The 16010-nt window shown below is 41.4% G+C and overlaps 4 protein-coding genes across 4 annotated transcripts; 3 read left to right on the forward strand and 1 right to left on the reverse strand.

Annotated features, from left to right (window-relative positions):
* Positions 1-1743: 1743 nt before the first annotated feature.
* EAE98_003989 (uncharacterized protein) lies at positions 1744-3751 on the forward strand (the record flags this gene model as incomplete). The annotated part of the gene is made up of 3 exons (XM_038951609.1): positions 1744-1837; positions 1895-3176; positions 3229-3751. The coding sequence occupies 3 exons, from the start codon at positions 1744-1746 to the stop codon at positions 3749-3751; spliced, it is 1899 nt and encodes a 632-aa protein (XP_038812082.1).
* A 1503-nt stretch (positions 3752-5254) lies between these two features.
* On the reverse strand, positions 5255-9988 carry EAE98_003990 (uncharacterized protein). Its single transcript, XM_038951610.1, has 12 exons — positions 9746-9988; positions 9188-9675; positions 9000-9139; positions 8544-8943; positions 8262-8497; positions 8120-8209; positions 7122-8068; positions 6867-7070; positions 6467-6815; positions 6239-6420; positions 6079-6188; positions 5255-6028 (listed from the first exon to the last, which is right to left on the reverse strand). The coding sequence occupies exons 2-12, from the start codon at positions 9626-9628 to the stop codon at positions 5666-5668; spliced, it is 3462 nt and encodes a 1153-aa protein (XP_038812083.1). The 5' UTR covers positions 9629-9675; positions 9746-9988; the 3' UTR covers positions 5255-5665.
* Positions 9989-11265: 1277 nt separating this feature from the next.
* Positions 11266-12621, forward strand: EAE98_003991 (uncharacterized protein; the record flags this gene model as incomplete). The annotated part of the gene is made up of 3 exons (XM_038951611.1): positions 11266-11578; positions 11631-11855; positions 11918-12621. Exons 1-3 carry the CDS (start codon positions 11548-11550, stop codon positions 12619-12621), a joined length of 960 nt encoding a protein of 319 aa, XP_038812084.1. The 5' UTR covers positions 11266-11547.
* A 1240-nt stretch (positions 12622-13861) lies between these two features.
* On the forward strand, positions 13862-15226 carry EAE98_003992 (uncharacterized protein; the record flags this gene model as incomplete). The annotated part of the gene is made up of 4 exons (XM_038951612.1): positions 13862-14033; positions 14081-14430; positions 14497-14766; positions 14822-15226. The coding sequence occupies 4 exons, from the start codon at positions 13862-13864 to the stop codon at positions 15224-15226; spliced, it is 1197 nt and encodes a 398-aa protein (XP_038812085.1).
* Positions 15227-16010: the final 784 nt, after the last annotated feature.

Genomic DNA, 16010 nt, shown 5'->3' on the forward strand with positions numbered 1-16010 from the left:
GAAATGCCTATAGTTGAGATACCATACATTACATACCTACATAACTTACATTAGTTGCTTAATAATCATAGAGTACATACATAAATACGTACTTGCGTACATGTATTCTGAGTTTTTTTTCTTCTGTTTCTTTTGGGTGTGTTTTTGGGTGTGCTTTTTGAGAGGATTGGGGGTGACTTTGGATGTTTGGATGATAGGTGGGAAATGGGGGACTGGGGGTTGAGAAGGCGATGGGGAGGGAAAGGGGAGAATTGAGAGGAGGTTTATGGACAGATTGGAAGGTGGGAGGGGGGACTGTAAATATTGTACATAGGGACTTGATGTGGTGTACGATACTCAAGCGAAATATCAACATCGTGTTTTCATTGATAGACATACAGAGGAAATGAACAGAGTTAAGCTATCAAATTTTCTGTAGTATGCAAATCCCGAAGTCGGGAGAGATAAATGGTATGCTGGGATGAGTTCTTCTGTTTGAGTGTTTTGTTTTTGCAGTTTGTGTGAGAGGGGAGAGCGGGTAGAGGAAGAGGAAGAGACAGAGGAAGGGTATGGTGTTCTAGGAACCTGGGATAGTTTCGTGGGGTTTGCGGTGTCTTCTCCTAAGTGATACTTAGCTTCTTTCTTTGGATTTGGGATTCATGATTACTTTTTGAGAGGTTTATGGAGAGTGCAGGTGAGTCTGGATAATTGATGCTGTTGATGTAGTTGCTTCTTGGGTGCATTTGTTCTTGAGTTTTAAGTTGTATATGTGAGGTATCTCTGTCATTTGTTGCGGTGGTCAATGGAATATGTTTTCTATTGGTAGCTTGCAGTACTGAATGCCGATTGAAGATTCGATAAAAATTTTCTGTTGAAATTGAGGTTATATGGGGTACACAGTGCTTGGCAAGCTGGTATGACTATCGAATATTTGATTCGTGGCAAGGAATCTCAATCACCATAGCTGACGCGGTCAACTGTATGATCAAAATCCATTGTCGCTGGCAAAAGGGGAGGAAATCGTGGGCGTACTCCCCTTCCCCTTAATTATACTTATCGTACTTTCTCTTCTCCTATAACTTTCAGGTTCTGCGCTTTTCACTCATGTACTACACATAGTGTTGAGTCGTTAGCAGGATGTTGGGAGAGCACTGATGAATTCTTTGAAATATGGTTACTTCAATATTTTCGATCATTTTCTTGGATTACCTCGACTATCCATAAGCGAAATAATTGGCCAGAAATGAGAACTGTTAGCAAATACTTATTTGGACGGTTATTTTTAATTTCAATATAGATGACACGATATTGCGGAATCTAAAGTCCACAAAAATTCAAGCTTCTGGTTGATCCTATGAAGTTTTACTGATTTTACTTGTGGTCGATTTATCGATCGATTAAAGTAATCTTGAGATACTCAACTCCAAAAAAAAGACTTTACTGAAAGCTCAATTGCTTACTTCTTGGAGCTATCGTAGTATCGCGACTTTGAGAAGTTTACGGAATAAAGATCGTGGATCAATTATCTTGTCGTCCTATAGAAAGAAGCATGCGGTGCGTGGATACGTATCAAATTTCCAGGATTTAGATTATGTATGGTGTATCATTGGCCCCCTCCCCCAAAATGAATGAGCTGTATTTCAGCCAGCTGACGACGCGAAGCTTTGAGTGATATTGTACCTTGACCTTGCTCTTACGTTCTCATATACAAACTTTGAAACTAAATTTACCTTTACTTTAAGCTATCTTGGACTATTTTTCACAATGGTGGATGTCGAGTTGACAGATGTCGAGATGAAAAGCCAGCGATCTCAGCCAAGTGTACAGAGCGCAAGCATCAAAGAAGATTCTTCCTCGGGTACAGAAAATCAAACTGCATTACTCCTTTGATACAGAAACTAACTCGTTTTCTCAGACGAAAATAAATCCCAATCCAGTTTGCTGTCTGGTGGCCCAGATCCGACAGGCGAACATCCAGAATCATCGGTACCCACACACAGTGTTGAAGCTGCTTTGGAGGACAAAGATGAAGATTCGATCACGCTTCCCGCTGCAAAATTAGAAGAGTGGTTGAAACATGGTATTCGAATTTTACGAGAGAATCGGCGAAGAACGAAGGGTGCTGGTTCTGATCCAAAATACGAAGCGTTAGAAAATGAATCAAAAAATCCAGGTCCCCAAACCTTTGAGGCTTCTTCTCTACCAGATAGAGTTTTTGACACACCAATTGATGGCCAACTTATTCAACAATCTATCAATGAGTTTCTTCCTGGACTCGGGGACCAGCAATGGTTTACAGCGACTCAGAGAAAATTTGTTGATCCATTCTTCTATAGAGCCTGTGGGAATCCTTTCCGTTTGAAAGAAATAAGTCCAGACTCGCCCTTGAAAATTACAATTGACAAAGCCGCATTGAGTGACTTTCAGCCCAGCGATTTTGATGGATTTGGTTACTTTGGGGAATCCCAGGACGACGAAACTTTTGAACCATCATTCGAGACAATATGGCAGAAGTATTTCATTAAATTGTATAGGTCTCACCCATCCTTTGATGTTGCTCATAGCCAGTGGTACGTGGCGGTACGAAAATCATGGCTTCGAAGACGTTTAATCGCAACCGCAGCTTCGAGGGAATCTATTATCATCGGGACTTGTTATGCTCAAATGGTATGCAACGGTGCTACATATCGTGGTCATGCAACCATTGGATCTGTACTTTCGTACTGTTTTCGTACTGGAGTCCTTTCAAGGGTGGTAGCGAATAATAAAAAAGGCATTAGATTGCTTGCAGATATCATGCCTACATTTGACGATTATCTAAGGTTAGAGCCTGATCCACAGCCCTACCATCACCGACCTATTTCATTTAGTGTAAATTTTCGCATGTGGCTCTCATACATCAAGACTGAAGAAGCTCTTGCGCTGGAGCTGCACGAGTTTATGCTCATTATCCGATTTCTTAAGGAGCAACCAACTTTCCCAATCAGCAGAATATGCAATCCTTCTTCAACATCTCTCGTTATTAATGATCTAAATTTTAAGTCGTTAAAAGCAATCGGCGGTCTACAATTGGTTTGGACAGATGTACTGGAGGAACATTTGCTTCTCAATCCAGAAACTAAGCAATTGTTCGTCGCATTTTTCGGAAGCGTGGAGGAATTCTCAAATGTATTCGACGATTCGAGGGATTTTCCGCGGTGAGTGGTGTCGTAGATTCGAGACCTAGTGTACCTAATCATTTATACCAAGGTTTCACTCTAATGCTACGCCTATTTGGAATGCTTTTGATCCCACGAGTGATTCCGAAACGAATGGACTCCGCATAATTGACGGCGTTCACAAAACGTGGGATTTGTTAAATTCAGCTTCGAATGATCACAAAAAGCTATATAGATCTATAATTACTGAGGATGGATGTCCAACAGAAACACTGTGGAAGGATAATAATACAATCACCTCGTCAGAATACTCCTTCTTGGAGTGGTATCACAGTTCTCCTTCTCACAAGATTGAATTCGCCCTCCAAAATAAATCCGAATTACTTTACACCCATTTCGGCCCTCTTGAATATCGTGTCCGGATCCTCCGAGAATATATGGACAAGCAGAAACCGCGTGGTTTTCGACAGCTCTGGAGGGACAGCAGAGATTCGTTCAATTATTATACATTCTGGGGAGTCATAATTTTTGGGGCCGTCAGTGTTTTCTTGGCAATGGCGTCACTTGCAGTCAGCATTGCTCAGACATATGCTTCTTTCAAGTCTCTTGGATAGCTGATGTGGGTTGGTGCTGTGGGATGTTTCGCTGCGAATGGGTTAATCACTCATGAGACAATGAGACAATGAGGTACGATGATAGCTTGATGATGCTGCTGCTGCTGATAATGATGATAATGATGGGCTTTTATTTCATTTTTCTTGAACTTGGTAATAAAATATACGACTAAATACCATCATATTTCCAACTTTCACGAAAGTTACACTTGGTGATTTAATCTGCATAACGATTGTCATTCTGCCGGCCTCGAAACGAAAACTAACAAACGAAGACGCCCTCGAAATCATCACACCAATAAAATCTATGTCACTTCAGGGTAGGCATTTATACTCCGAGCCTCCGAATCCTTGATAATTTTCTTCTACTTTTTGAAATTGCTTTCCGACTCTTCGAAGTCGTCCAGCAGTGTGTTTCCATCCCAAACGGCAAGGAATATCATATTCAACAGGATCCTAGATCCTTCCATATAATCTAGAATTGCTTTCTACAGAAAGCATTAAATATAATCAAGACCTTAGCATAGCATACCCTCATACTCGTAGGGAAGTCTCCAGATCTCTGACCTTAACCCTCGGCTCCGCCTGACGTTAAACACTAATACATTAACAATCAAATAACCTGACTATTGCCATCTCACCAAAACCATCTTTTGCTCTCTATCGCTTTAGCATTGGATCTTCATTCTATATGACCCCCACATATCGTGATAAAACACTTACACGACACAATAAACTAACAGACTATTTTTCGCTATTAAAAGTACGGCAAATTACTCTCATGCCCTAAAATTGAGAGGCGAGTCGCTCTCATGCCCCATGGATTCTGTAATAGAACCTATCCATTTTAGGCTAGATTCTATGATGGGAGGGTAGGTTCTATAGATATATTACTTCTTTTCCTTCGAAGTTTTTTCTTATAGGGTAGATTCTATTATAGAATTCACATAGGATCTAAAAGTATGGGAGTAAAATAAGTATGATTTTTAGGGCATGAGAATGATTTAAATGACGTTTGGGGGGCATGAGAGTAATTTGCCGTTGTAAATATCATCAAACGAGTGAGCCTGAATTCTCCCTCCGATATAGAAACAGCAGAAAGACTAAATCCTATGCATCCATCTATCATCCGAAACATCAAGATAAATGCACACGATGCACACAATCTAGACATAGAGACGATACTAAACGACTTATGACTTGTACCCAGAAGATTTCCATTACTAAAAACAGCGCTAGGTTTTATACTAGCCCGTTCTTAGTTCCTATGCTACTAGCATATTAGTAATATATACAAGATAGTAGATCTCCTACCTAACACGACTTTCCCTCCAAAAGACACGCAACTCTCTGTACCACTCTGATAGTTGGGTCTATATTGAAGTGAAAATCCTAATAATCAACCATAGGTATGCACTTCGTCCCTGTATTGTATTGTATGTATGGAGACTCAATCAGGGTAAATCTCCCAACTCTTTTAGTATTCTCGCAGGTTCCAAATACTGAGCTGACACATGGGACATTAAAACATTCAATTTTCACCAAGCAGTAAACGAAGAAGTCTCTTGAAGCCAAAATGCAAGATATCATTGCGAGCCAAAATCCCTCAAATTAGCCACTTCCACCAAATTTCAATAGATAGATTAACATCAATTAGCAAGGTATCGAACAAAGCACAAGAAAAATAGAGAGCGGAACCTCGCCACCTCAACCTTCAAATTATCGCAAAGCCAAATTCGAATCCAACGCATTAGACCAATAAGCGAAAGAAATCGCAAGTAAATTATTCCCCGAAGATCCATACCCAGGCCCCTCTTCATCCTTTCAAATTCATTGCAACCCATTCATTCTGCTCCATTCAAACCATTACCAGCAATTCCAATCTTCTGAATCAGCAGCATTATCCCCGGCTGGTCATGCGCCATTCTTTTTCCCTTTACCCTTCTCCACCACTGGTGCCGGCTCATTCAACCCTCCATCCCAACAGATCTTCATTGTAGTCGGAAAGGGGAATTCGGATCCCATCATCTTATCCATGTAAACATAGAATCCTCCTTCTCTTGGGATCTTCTTCATTTCGCCCTGAGGACCAGATGCTCTTCTCAGATTGTCAAGTCGGCCAATACATTTGAGCATGGCTGTAAGAGCTACACGTGAAGCTTCGGCGCCGAGACAAGCGTGAGAACCGACGCCATAGACGAGGTAAGAATCAACTGGACGATCTAGACGGACTTTCTTTGGGTCGGGGTAGATTTTAGGGTCCTGAGCCAGTGAAACCTGAGGTTTGTTAGTTTATCTTCATGAGATCTACAGAGGGAAAGACATACGAAACTGACGAAGACTGAATCGCCAGGCTTGCAATCGACTTTGCGAGATCCATCGTTGACAGTAATGTTTTGATGACATGTGCGGTAAGCACCGAATGTGCCGTACATTCCTATATATTGTTAACACGGGGCATAAACAGATTAGACAGACATAGCTTACTAATTCCTTCTAACAAATAATGCAAAAGGATATCATCTGCTTCTACTGTGTTGAGCTTTGCAAGACGGTTGATCTCCGGAAGATGTTCTTTGCCATCACCAAGATAAAAATCAAGGACTTGACCAAAAACTTGTGCTTGGTTTGCTACCATCGCTCCTGCTGTGGGCAAAATTTGTGACCAACTAAAAATATTAGTAAACATAGTGAAGGATTGAAGGATACACTAACACAGTCTCGTGAACGCCTAAGCCAGCCTTCAACAAATGGCGTACCATGTGCACACCATAATCTTTAAGTGCGTTGTTTTCTTCCATGAAAGTATCAACGATACCTGATACAAGACTAGTCTTTGAGATAAAGTTCACATTTTGCTCAACTAGTTGACCAAGATCTTGTGTGACTGGAAGACCAGCAGCACGTAGTGCAAAGGTTTTGGCTGGGTCGACATCACCAAAGAAGATTACAATGAAGATAACAGCCAACACCATGTACAATTCATGCTCGGTATATACACCTTTGGGATTTTCTTCGCTCTTGAGTGGGAGGTGAAAAACGTTGGCGGCAAAGTGAACATGAGCTAGGTAGTGTTAGATAAAAACAGAAGGGGCCAAGTTGACGGAATTCTCACCGGAATTGTCAATATCGCGAATGACATCAACCTGGTTGGTCGTGCCACCGATATTATAGGACCATCTCTTGAGAAGTTTTGGAACAATGCTTTCGTAATAGTTCTTAACACTCTCGTGCCATTTGTCTTGGTAAAGACATTCCTTCATTTGATTGCGACGCTCGGCAAAGAAGTCGCCATCACCAGCTAACATGAAATTGGCACCTAAGGTAATATTAGTACTGAGTGTATAGCTTTCGCAACGAGCTTACATACCTGGTTTTCCCATGAGATGGGCAAAACCTCTGCGCCAATTATCAACGCCAAATGCTTCCGCGTTAGTAAGAACACTCTTGACTCCGTCATAGGTGACGATATTCTTTCGTTCTGGAACCTTAATTGGTTTGTCCCAACTGTAGTCATCTGCACGGCCAAGTTTCTCCATAATCTTTTTGTTTTCAGACGGTATCGTAAGAGGATAGTGGGCATAGATGCTGTTATGCGAGAAATGATTCGGAAAAGCTCGGATGAACAACTTGTAGAAAACACAACCTTGATTAACGTTTAAGTCATAGTTGACTTCAGTGACACCCCAATTCGTAAGATTTGCTGGATGATAGTCGGTGGTGTAAAATCTGTCACCACGAACCAATGTAACTGCATCAGAAAGAATACTACGACTGATTGTATAGGTCGGTCCGATGCCAACACCTGGATCCATAGGCTTTTTGGCATCTTCACAAACTAATCCAGCATAAAGTTCCACCAAATCAGGCTCATCGAACAGAACCTTCAATTTCTCATAGACGGCTGGATCTGAATTGATATCTGAGAACTTTTCATGTGGTATAAGGCCGAAGTGTTTGCGGAATTCATTTAGAGTTGCGCACTTCCATGCACGAGCTTGTTCCATCCCAAGGATTTCAACAGCACGAAGGACTGCAGGAACGTTGTTTGCTCCTGATGACCCAGCCAAGTCTTCAATACTGGCGGTCAATTCTTTAACAAGATCATCATCATTGAGTTTTCCGTCAGTGCCTCTCTTCATACCAGCGAAGTCTCGTTGTAGCGGATCTTCTGGTGTCATTGCTTCGAGCTTACCCAAACCAATAAGAAGCTCCTGCATAGTGACTTCCTTGTAGCTCTTCCCAAAGATTTTCATGTACAGATCTTCTGACCATTTCTCATCACGTTGACTGATACAGGAATGCCATCGATACACGCTATATACAATTAGCTTTAATTATGAGAAGGCAATTAATTGAAAGGCTTACAGGTTGAATTCGGCGGCACATTGATTCCCGACTCCAGCGGCAGTTCCGGGCTTGCCATTTCTTTCCATTTCGATCCGAGGATCAAGAGTCCTATTTAATTTTAGCTACACACATTTCTTGTCTCAATTCCAACAACTCTTACCAGGTAGAATTGACCCGATTCAGACCGACAATTGTGCGGAGATAATCGAGTAGAATAATGTTAATGTAGAGACCGCAAGTAATAAGCCGTCCAGTTTGAAAGAGATCATTGTCGTACTTTTTCCAGGCTGCTTGCTTCTTATCGTCTGGTAGATTGTCCTTGGGGGGTGTAAAGCGTCCATTCTCGTTTATCGTCGCCAATTGTTTCACTACATGGTTGTGGAAACGATTGAACATCTATCACGCTTTAGTTGCAGTTCTAAGGTTCATATAAGCAACTTACAATAAGGATGCATCCAACTCCAGGAGGAAAGCCCAATAATCTCTTCTCAGCGAAACAATCTGGTTTTAGTTCTCCATTTTTAAGTGTTCGCATGTTATTCTGTTCATCCTGATTACTTCCATACAGAGGAGAAAGATCTAAATAAGAGGAGGTCATTGAAATATTGAAATCTTCGTGTGAGGTGCGGAAGCAGTCATGGATGATAATGCTTGCGATATAGTAAAGCATACTGGAAATATTGTTCGGGTGGGGCTTGAATCCACCATTTTCTCGACTCATAATTGTGTCAAATATGAGGCCTGGATCTGGTTTTGGGTTTGGTTGAACGATTTTTGGAGTAACACTTCGAGCGTATGCTGTGCCTGCTTTTCCAATATCGGGAAACTTGATGTTATTGTATCTATAAATAAGGATTAGTTGGAGAAATAACCCGAATGGTTCTGGTGTTATACTTACGAGCCATCGGCTTGTCGATAATTATACTTGTCACCAAGCATTGAAGCTGGTGGATGTTCCAAGGATCCCCATAGCTCATCAACAAGTACTTCTGTAAGCTTAACTCGAGTCTTGGAGGTTCCAGGAAGGTTGGCAACCAACTATCGAGTCTTAGTACTTGTGTGTTGAAAGTCGAGGGTCAGACTTACCTGAATAAGCTTCTCCATTAACATGGTCTTGTCATCTGCCAGATTTGAAGATCCTAGTTCTTGCTTTATAGTCATCTGCAATGTCTCCAAATCCTTGATTCGCAATGCTTTGAGATCATCCCATAAACCCGATTGCTCCTGTTTTGTATCGTATGAGCCATCTCCAGTTTCGGTGTTTAAAGGACGATTGGCTGTGCTAATGACTTTTCCGAGTGACTCGAGAGTTCCTACAATACCGGCGCGTTTTACACTATGATCGGGACCTTCGAATACTTGAGGATTGGAGCTTGCGGTACCACTAGTAGACTTTTTAGTCACACCTAAAGTCAAACGACGCGCTGGACCGCCTGATGAGGTTGCTCCATTTTCGGCAGACGCAGGTGAGGATTTAGTATTTTCCTTGTCTTTACTTTTAAAAACACTCGAAAGGCGTCTCATCATTGCGATTGAATCAATGAATCAGCCTCTACTTGAGCGTTAGCTTCTGTCTGAAGACACGACAAATGTAAGCATAAATATAATAGGAAGCTAGAGTGCATCGTGCTGCTTATTACTTACTTATCAACAATTGATAGTTAGTTGCGGTAAGAGAGGAGAGACCGTGCTATGAGCTGAATTAAGGTGCTACTGGAGTCTCTGTATGATTTGTACCTTCGAACGAGAGGAGAGGAACAGGCTGTAGATAGCTTTTGTTTGAAAGGAAAAGGAAAAAGGAAAGTTCTAGGTGATGTAAGAGGAAGGAAAAGAAAGAGGTTGGAAGCTGAGCTACCTGGTAAGCAATTGAGAGAGGGGAAAGGGAAGCTCTCCCCTCGATTTGATAGCTCCTGCAGTGTCGCAGCAGTCTTGAAGAGAAAGTGGAATTGATATCCCCTTCATTGTAACCCAATCAAAACCTATGAATATCAAATTGAAGGGTTACATCAGAGCTTCTCAGAGGCTGAAATATTAGCAGTTCATTGGACAATGCATTGACAGTCTTCAGATTGAGGTGAGACCTGAATGTATGCAAAGTCGCAGATTTGGACATGGCGTGCCACTTGATAGGAAATGCTTGCACTTGATGTATCATTAAGTTGCCAGTCTACGCGATATTATCCTAAAGATTCAATGTATGGACGTGATATCATTATTGAATCTCTAAATCGAGATTCGGTGGTCAAACAAAAGGCTTTACAACATTCCCCGAAAGCTCGATTCGAAACTCAAAATCGAATGATCTCTCAGGTTTGTGTTTTGCTTCACTCATACACGGAAATCAATGACACAAGGTAGACGAAATTAAAATGTTTCAAACCTACTCCAATATTTGATTGGTTTATTGAGAGCACAACATGGTACCCGACCCCGCAAGCCGATATCTGGGGAAGTGAGAGGATTTCGCCAACGGCATACAACCCTACAACGAATACACTATTTGCTTTACTTTGCAGGATGTGTGCGTTGGTGTGTTTTTGATGCTGCTGAAAATGAAGCTCTAGGGACGTGAAGAAGTCCCACTTGAGTACTTCGTGGGTAAAAAAGCATTGGCTACTGCGTAGCAGCTCAACCCCTCAATCTCCTCTTTTCAGGGGCTTTTGAAGCTCAAAACATCCGAATTTGTCTTCTCGCAGAGCAGTGAGGAGAAGATGGCTTGCAGAGCAAGGATTGTGGAGGGCTGCAATGCAAGGTAAAGTTGTATTTGATAGACCTCATGATTTATCAGCCAATTGAACCACTCGGTATGATATGCCCATCCAATTGAAGTGAGAAGGTTACCGGAGGGGAAAACGAATTGAAATAGGTGTTTATATTTACAACGGGAACAAGTGAGAGTCAACAAAAAGGAGGAGAGAGAGAGAGAGAGAGAGACTGGAATGAAACATACTAAACCAAACTTTGAGTCTATCATATCATGTGATGAATGATCCACATTCACCGCTTTCATATAGCTTGATTTTGATATCCATACCTTTCAAGATCCTTTCTAGATCCTTTCTAGATAGATCCATAGAAAGGTACTAGGGAGCTGGTCTATCATTTTGCTTTCATGAGTTTAATTAGACTTCAAAGTATCTCGAACAGAAGAGTACAGAGTACTGCCAAAGTGTCGTTTTAATTGGGCCTAGATCGTACAGTTGGCAGGGTGTGTTGGATCTCCCTCCGATGATCATCATCATGATCGGTGAATTGGTGGCGGATATTCCGTGCCTGGACCAATTGGCCTGGTCAATAGTCAAAAGTCAAATAATTTTGAAGATCGACAGCCAACAAGCAAGTTCACCTCGTTCACTTATTACTTCCCCCGACCTCAGCGCCGTCTTCTTAAATCTTCAACAATCTTGATCAATCCCCTCAGATCATACATTGTCAATTCTTCCAAGATGGCAGTCACATTAAAGGTTACAAATCGCTGTAAGTTGCTCAATTTGCTGCCATTGAACATTCTTAAAGCTAATCTTCAAAGCTCCCAAAAACCCCATCAAACGTCTTCCTACCTCGATTGATATCGACGAAACGACCACGGTTCAAGATGTTAAAGATAAATTGGCTAAGCAAGCCGGCGGCTGGGACCCCAATAGATTTGGTATCTTCGATCCAGAACAGAAGAAGATCTTGAAAGACAGGAAAGCATTCATTTCTCAACATAAAGAAGTGATCACTGGGAAGGAAATCTTGATCAAGGACCTAGGTATATACCTGCAAATCATCACTCGATTCAAGCATCAAAACTTACATTATAATCTATTATAGGTCCTCAATTAGGCTGGCGTACCGTCTATATAATCGAATACCTCGGTCCTATCTTAATCCACCTTGGATTTCCCCTCCTCCGCCCTTATATCTACTCTCATCCTACCACCTCCATTGCCCCCCTCTCGAGTTCTCAGCTGCTCTCAATGTCACTCATAGTTCTTCATTTTCTTAAACGCGAATATGAAACCGTTTACGTTCACCGTTTCTCCCTGTCTACAATGCCAGCTAGAAACATCTTCAAAAACTGCGCTCACTACTGGCTTCTTAGCGGTCTCTACATCGCCTACTTTATATATGCCCCCTCATCCTACACTGCCCTTTCATCCCCGAAAATTGACTACCTGAATATGGCTGGAGTGGCTCTATATCTCTTTGGCGAGCTTTCCAATCTCAAAACTCATCTTACTCTCTCGAACCTTCGCTCGCCGGGAGGGACTGAACGTGGAATTCCTCAGGGGTACGGATTTTCCATGGTAACATGCCCTAATTATTTTTTTGAGACTCTCGCGTGGATTGGTATGATCTTGGTGACTAAGAGTTTGAGTACGGTCATTTTCGCTATCGTTGGAACAGCACAAATGCAGCAATGGGCCGTCAAGAAGGAGAAGCAATACCGTATTGATTTCGGCGACAAGTACAAGAAGAAGAGAAATGTCCTATTTCCTACCCCAGGAGCCCTCATCAAGGAACTTACTGGTTAATGGTCTTGAGATTTTGATGGAGGAATCTCTCGGGACGATGGGGAATTTGTTGGTATGGCTGTATTTGCCAGGGATGGAAACTCTGGGGCTCATAAGAATGCCCAGCATCGTCTTCAGTGGGATTTGAAATGGACTGGCGATTAACCTCAAAAGTATACTATAGAGCACACAATACTGCTTTTGCTTGCCAGGCGAATGCCAATAATTTCATGAATTATCCTACCAACTTCCTTCTTGAATTTTCAATCTTATTTATAGGTTACTTGCTTCCTCTAAATGGCCAAATTCACTTGACCCAACTAATTCGCAAATATGCGGATTCCAAGACTCGGTGTTCTTGGTGTGCCTCAGTCTTTCGTTATGAGACAAGTGCTCAGCCCAATATCATAAACGTATCTTGGTGTCAGCTTTATTCCCCGGCTATTTCACTAGTCTCCAAAATGCGCTCGCAACAAATGCATCTTTGAAAGTCGGCTAGGATGAATTAAACTCAAAATTCCCCTCCTCGACAGATTCTACATAAACTGATGGGAGTTCTTGATCATTTCCCTACAATTTGCTCTTCAGATACCTCTTGATGGCTCTTCTTCAAGCAGCATACAAGTATCGAATAAGATCCTTGACCAGAGTCAAATGCTGTTCGTTTCAATGGTTTCTTTTCGTGTTTGAGGGGCTTTGACATTTCATGCGACCAATCATACCCCGCAGTCGAGATCTGACCACAGCTCGTTTCATACATACTCCAGCTATCAATTAACCTTATTTCTTAACCTTATACTATAATTCAAGCTTTCTAGTGTGTGTTTCTCTATTCGAAATTGTTACCAACAATTGCCACCCCTCTTATTTGGAGGTTCTAGGGTTTTGCAAGTGTGCTTCAAACATTCAACCCTGTTACTGCAATTAGTTGTCACACTCAATTCGTGTCTGTGCTGCTTTCCCTATGCTCAATCTACCACATATGTGATGTTCCGGCATCAAAAACTTATAGTTCAAGACTTTTAGTCGGGAAGATGTGCTTGAAAGTGCACTCTTCCTTTGCGGGGCGTTTCCAATTCCGCTTTGCCCTCAAAAGGGATCTCCCTCTACCATCTTTTATATCTCTCCTTTACGTCCCTCTTGTTGTTTCTTTGCTCGGTGATTTTGATAATTATCCAGTCTTACTTATTCCTTTTTAATATTTGCAGAGCAGAATATAATTGAGTAATAGTTGAATCTATTGCCAATCTCTTCCAGAATAATGTATACACCATCACTCTTCTCGCTGGCGCTCCTCGCCTCAAGCGTCACTGCATTGATCACTGACGCCCCGGCGACAAATAATACGGCCTCTGTAGCTGCTGCTAGCACTTCTGGGATGACGTTATCCCAAGCGATCGTAGCTAATAACGAAACTCTATCTACTCTTTCCAGTAAGTTATATGGTATTCCTCTAACATCACTATATTAACATTTGCAGTGCTCCTCGGACAACAGCCCGCACTCGTAAGCGCACTCTCCTCCAATACTTCATCGGGAATTACAGTCCTGGCACCAAATAACGCGGCGTTCACGAAATTCCTTGCGACGCCTGCAAATAAGGCCGCAGCCGGCCAAAGCGATGTTGTTGCTGCTGTTCTTCAATATCACGTTCTGAATGGTACATTTCCGGCTAGCATGTTCTCAAAGGACGCAAAGTTCATTCCAACGCTTCTGAAAAATGAGAGCTACACCCAAGTCACAGGTGGACAAGTAGTACAGGTTGCTCTGGTTGGTTCAAATGCTGTTGTTACCACTGGATTAAAAGAGAAAAGTACTACAACACAGACTGTAAGCAACTACCCGATTCTTTTCGTCCTTTCAACTTGTTGCAAAAACAGTTCTAACATACATTAGGATATTATGTTCAATGGAGGCGTGATGCACATTGTCGATACAGTCCTTACTATCCCTATTTCGGCATCCATGTCAGCCATCGACTCAAACCTGTTGTCTCTTGCGGGTGCCCTTAAAACTACTTCCCTCATAGCACCAGTCGAATCCCTCAAGGATGTTACTATCTTCGCTCCTTCTAATGAAGCTTTTGAGAGAATTGGGAACACAGCTGCTGCTCTACCTACAACGCAACTCAGTCAAATCCTCGAATACCACGTTCTCAACGGCACCGTAAGTTTCTCTTTGACTCTCGCAGTTCCTTACTTCTTAACTAACCCATTCATAGGTCGGCTACTCAACTCTCCTATCCACCGGGCTAGCCAATGAATCTTTCCCATCGCTCATGGGTGAATCCCTCACCGTCACCTCAGAAGACTCCAAAATTTTCGCCAACAGCGCCGAAGTCATCGGCGCCGACATCATTGTTTCTAACGGAGTCATGCACATTATTGACAACGTTCTCAACCCCTCTAACACAACTGCCGTTACAAACCCTACTGCGACTGAGCAGCCTGTTGCCTTTTCGGGCGCAACTAGTGCAGCAATCGCGCCATTCACCAGTGGTATTACGGCGACAACTACAGCCCCCAGTGCCGCTACGGGCACATCAGGAAGCGAGAAGAGGATTGGAGGAGATAGTTTGGGAGGTGCGGTGGCCGCGGTTGTGGGTGCTGCTATCATGCTTTTGTAGTTGGAGTAGTGTGGTGAAATGTGTAAGTGCGGAGGGTAGAATGTGATTATTTTCTTTTACAGTTTTATACGAGACAGGATTTTATGAAATGATATCATAGTCTTTGATTTACAAGAAGTTTTATTAATTCCCGTTTCCATAATACAAAGAAACTACATATATTATTGTAAACATTTGTATTTGGGGAGGGGCTTGATTACACCCGATTTAATAACGTGTGTCCAAAAAAAAAGCACTTTTTCGAATATCACCTAATCGAATTTTTGAAAGTGGAAAATCCAATTCAATCAATATAGCTCCAAATTGAAAAAACTCTATATCATAATATAAATCTCAATTGATAGAATCAAGAAATAAAATATAAATCATTTTAATTAAAAATTCATTGAATTAGAGGTAAGTTGGGTACTCTATTTTCGGGCTATCTCCCTTTTGGGCTACTTTTTATATCAAAAATATACCAAAAATGAAATTTATAATTTTCTTATTTATAAATAGAATTTACTGAAAATTTGTATATATATAATTTAGATTGATTTAAGCTTAATCTGAAATTTTCAGATTTTTAGGATTTTTCTATATCGAGATCTAAAACTTCAAAATATCGATTTTTTGATTTGTATGGAAATCACATATAAATTTAAAAATTTTATAAAATCTTTAATAACTTTTTAATAAAAATTGCTAAAAATAAACTATTAAATTTTATTATAAACTTATAATATATTTTATCTAAAAGATTCAGAAAAAATAGAAAGTTTTTTACAAATAAATATTTATAGGG

This window comes from Botrytis deweyae, assembly GCF_014898535.1.
Source record: "Botrytis deweyae strain B1 chromosome Unknown BDEW_007, whole genome shotgun sequence".
NCBI lineage: Eukaryota > Fungi > Ascomycota > Leotiomycetes > Helotiales > Sclerotiniaceae > Botrytis > Botrytis deweyae.

Coding starts and splice junctions, on each gene's coding strand:
- EAE98_003990 (XM_038951610.1), bottom strand. CDS start 9,628: ATGATGAGACGCCTTTCGAGTGTTTTTAAAAGTAAAGACAAGGAAAAT. Junction 6,189..6,238: donor TTATTTGTTAGAAGGAATTA/GTAAGCTATGTC, acceptor AACAATATATAG/GAATGTACGGCACATTCGGT. Junction 6,029..6,078: donor ATTCAGTCTTCGTCAGTTTC/GTATGTCTTTCC, acceptor AACAAACCTCAG/GTTTCACTGGCTCAGGACCC.